The following is a 3,276-nucleotide window of genomic DNA, read 5'->3' as shown; positions in this document are numbered from 1 at the left end:
TGAACCTGGTCACCAGCAGTTTGTTCAGCAAATGTTGCAGGCACTTGCTGGTGCAAATGCTCAGGTAAAGTACATCACTATATTCTAGATTTTTTTAATTTTTGCTTTATTTTTTCATTATAAACCACTAGAAGGGAGGCTGATAGTTGAGGGGAGAGATTCCTGGATACTCCTGGACAAAGGAGAACAGAAGAGGCTTAAAAGTAGTGTTGCAGGTGTGCAAGTAAATGCTGGAAAAACGTCAAATTTGAGTAAAAGTGTCCTCTAAACAGTTGACTTTTGTACACCTGTCTTCATAGCCTTGAACTTATTAAATGCTTGGAAAGATCGAGGCAGATTGAGGTGATGACTTTTAATGGCAAGTGAAACGTGGGCTCAGCCAAGAGAAAAGCTTAAGCTTATTGAACACATATTACCTCTATGCTTTTTATCTGTATTGCTGGCTGTTGCCCTCTAACTCTAACTAAGCCCCTCTGTCCCGATTCTTGGAATAGCCACACTCTGGTTATTTAGAGCTTAAATTTGTTTTGTGGCTTCACTGGCATCATGCAGGTCCAGACTGCAGTATATTTTGTTAACATATGGAGTGGGATTAAGGGTTTCCAGAGAGCTCCAGAAATCAAGCAAAGATGGCAGCTTTGCCAGTAGCTGTAAGGTGGTGAGCAAGACTGGCTTTAAAGGAGACATGCTGTTAACTCTCAAGAGTGCTGTGTGAAACAGCAGCTTTACACTATGGTACATGCCCATTGTAATGGCAGACTGCTGATGGGTCAGTCCTGCTTTTTTCTCCTCTGTTGCCACAGGGTGAGTTAGTTCAGATTGCTGATCTGACAGACCTTTATCCTCTCTTAGGTAACCACGAGAGAGTGTTGGCTGGTGTCACTGTAAGAAACCATATTCTCATACATTTTCAATTACGCTGTCAGGTCTTAGACTACTGAGTCAAAATTCTGTTTAGTTTTGCTTGGGGGATGCAGGTTGGGCGTAGTTCTTAAGTTTCAGGTTACATCTTTACATTGTATTGGTTTGGAACCATATGCAGATTTTAAATACAGGTAGTAAGTTCTTGATGTATGAAACTGTTGATTTAGAACAAAAGGAAAATGAGCAGTAGCTGCGCAATTTTTGTGATTGTATCTAAATCAACTCGTTGATTTCAAAAAGGGACTTCTCAGTGTTACTCCAGCATATTATTTTGCTATAATTATTCTGATTCAAAAATGCCTCTGAACTGAAGATCATACCACTGAAATCATGCAGAATTTTGCCATGAGTTTGTGTGAGCTGGATTATCCCATAAAGCACAGCTGTCAGTTTGCCTTAGACTGAAGCTTTATAACAACTAGAATTTCAGTGATTTTAGTCAACAAATATTTGGAGCATTAAAAAAGAGGTGATTTTTATGTCAAGGGGAAAAAAAAAGGCTCTGATGTTTACCGTTGCCAACAGTAACATCATCATAATCCCTGCTGTTCCACACTACTAGGTTGAACTCTGTTTCATTTTTAAAAAATACCTATATGCATATCTTTAAGAAACTGTAAATGGGACATAAATTTAATTTTAAACCGTTTTTATCAAACAAGCAGCTTTTCCTGTAGTTCAAGAATGTCATGTAAGTGTAAATACTCTTTAAAATTTGAAGCTGCTCTGACTTGTTAAAAAAATAATTCAATTGTGATTTCAGTTTGTGCCATAGTATAGTTTTAGGATCTTGAAAAAGATGTAGTCAGAGATTAGTAAAGACAGAGAGTGGCACAGAATCCATTACATTTAGATCCTATACTTTGCTAAATGTGTGTTATGCTTTTATAGCTTGAAATTTTGTTCTTAGCAGTTACAAAATCCAGAAGTTCGATTTCAGCAACAACTGGAGCAGCTGAGTGCGATGGGCTTTCTGAATCGTGAAGCAAACTTACAAGCGCTAATAGCAACAGGAGGAGACATCAATGCAGCTATTGAAAGGCTGCTTGGCTCTCAGCCTTCATAGCAGTGTTTCTTTAACTTGAAAAAATGTAATTTATTTTTGATAACAGCTCTTAAATCTTTAAAATATTTGCTTTATTTCATTCTGACTCTTGGGATTCTCTTGTTATAACTAAAATTGGTCTGATGCATTTGAAGGTGGAGTGCAGTAGTTTTCTTCGAACAGTGGGAATCAATGCATTTTCACTCTGCATGCATCACACTTCTTTTGTTCTGCATTCTTTGTGATTTTTTTTTGAAACAATATCAGCTTTCACAGTTGGGGGAACAGGTTTTGTCTGACCTACAACTGTCCAATTTATTTACTACTTAAACATTAGCCTTCAGTAGTAATTTATGTAGAATACAAATTAAAAAGGAAACAAATTAATTGAAGCTACAATTTGTGGGTACCAATACTGCTTATTGTGATTTTGGCATGTATTTTTTTTTTGCTAGCAAAATGCTGAAAGATTTATGTCACTTGAATAATCTACCATTTTTTGCTTTAATTTGTATAAATACAATGTATACAATGGAGACAGCTCATTTCTAGAGATTTGCACATTGCAATAGAACGAGATTATAAGCAACGCAAAAAAGCCAGGGGAAAAAAAAGGTCGTAAGACTTGGTTTTGGTATAGAATCTTCCAGCATCCTTGGTAACCATCTCAGCAAAAATGCTTACACAAGTTCAGTTAAAATATACTAGAATTACTGTTCTGGTTATCTCTTTACATCTAACTGTACAGAAACTTGCATTGTAATGTTGTCTCAATATTCAGAAAGATTAATTGTAAATTACCTTTATCATTGTGCAAATTAAAGGAGCACTGTCTTGTGCTCTGGAACTACTTCTAAGACTTTTTGGCTTGTTCCATTGAGATTCTAACATGTATTCTGATTTGTCATTGGAAACATTACTTTCATTCACAATCATGTGATATTCTAATTACTTTTACCCATCATGTAAAAAATACTGTATATCTTTTGAGTTTTTATCAGTAGTTACTTCTCTTGTGCACAGGTAATAAATGAATTAAAAAAAAATAATCTTTAAGCATCTTGTCTCAGTGTGTTTGCAGTTGATGATTACCTAGAACTCAAGATGACTCACCAGATTAACAGTTGGCATTTAGGTGTAAGCTCTGTGAATATTCACCAGCTCTGGGCTAAGATTAGTAAACAACAACTGGAGTATGAGGTGGAGGGAAGACGGTAAGGGGCATATGATGTTGAAGACTACTGGCTTAGACAAAGCGGAGGTGGCAGGATAAAAGACGCTACTCTGTGTGTTACTGAATAGCATCT

The 3,276-nt window shown here is 36.4% G+C and overlaps 1 protein-coding gene across 1 annotated transcript in view; it reads left to right on the top strand.

Moving 5' to 3' along the window:
- Positions 1–1,990, top strand: part of UBQLN1 (ubiquilin 1) — a gene marked incomplete at its 5' end in the record, with an annotated part of 17,838 nt that extends 15,848 nt beyond the window's left edge. Inside the window, 2 exons of the mRNA XM_009708307.1 lie at positions 1–64; positions 1,838–1,990. The exon at positions 1–64 is cut by the window's left edge and continues 132 nt beyond it. Of these exons, the coding sequence (XP_009706609.1) occupies positions 1–64; positions 1,838–1,990 (217 nt within the window). The remainder of the gene's footprint in view (positions 65–1,837) is intronic.
- Positions 1,991–3,276: the final 1,286 nt, after the last annotated feature.

The sequence above is a fragment of the Cariama cristata genome, unplaced genomic scaffold (assembly GCF_000690535.1).
Source record: "Cariama cristata isolate BGI_N322 unplaced genomic scaffold, ASM69053v1 scaffold9629, whole genome shotgun sequence".
Classification (NCBI taxonomy): domain Eukaryota; kingdom Metazoa; phylum Chordata; class Aves; order Cariamiformes; family Cariamidae; genus Cariama; species Cariama cristata.
This window is presented reverse-complemented; position numbering and strand designations above follow the sequence as displayed.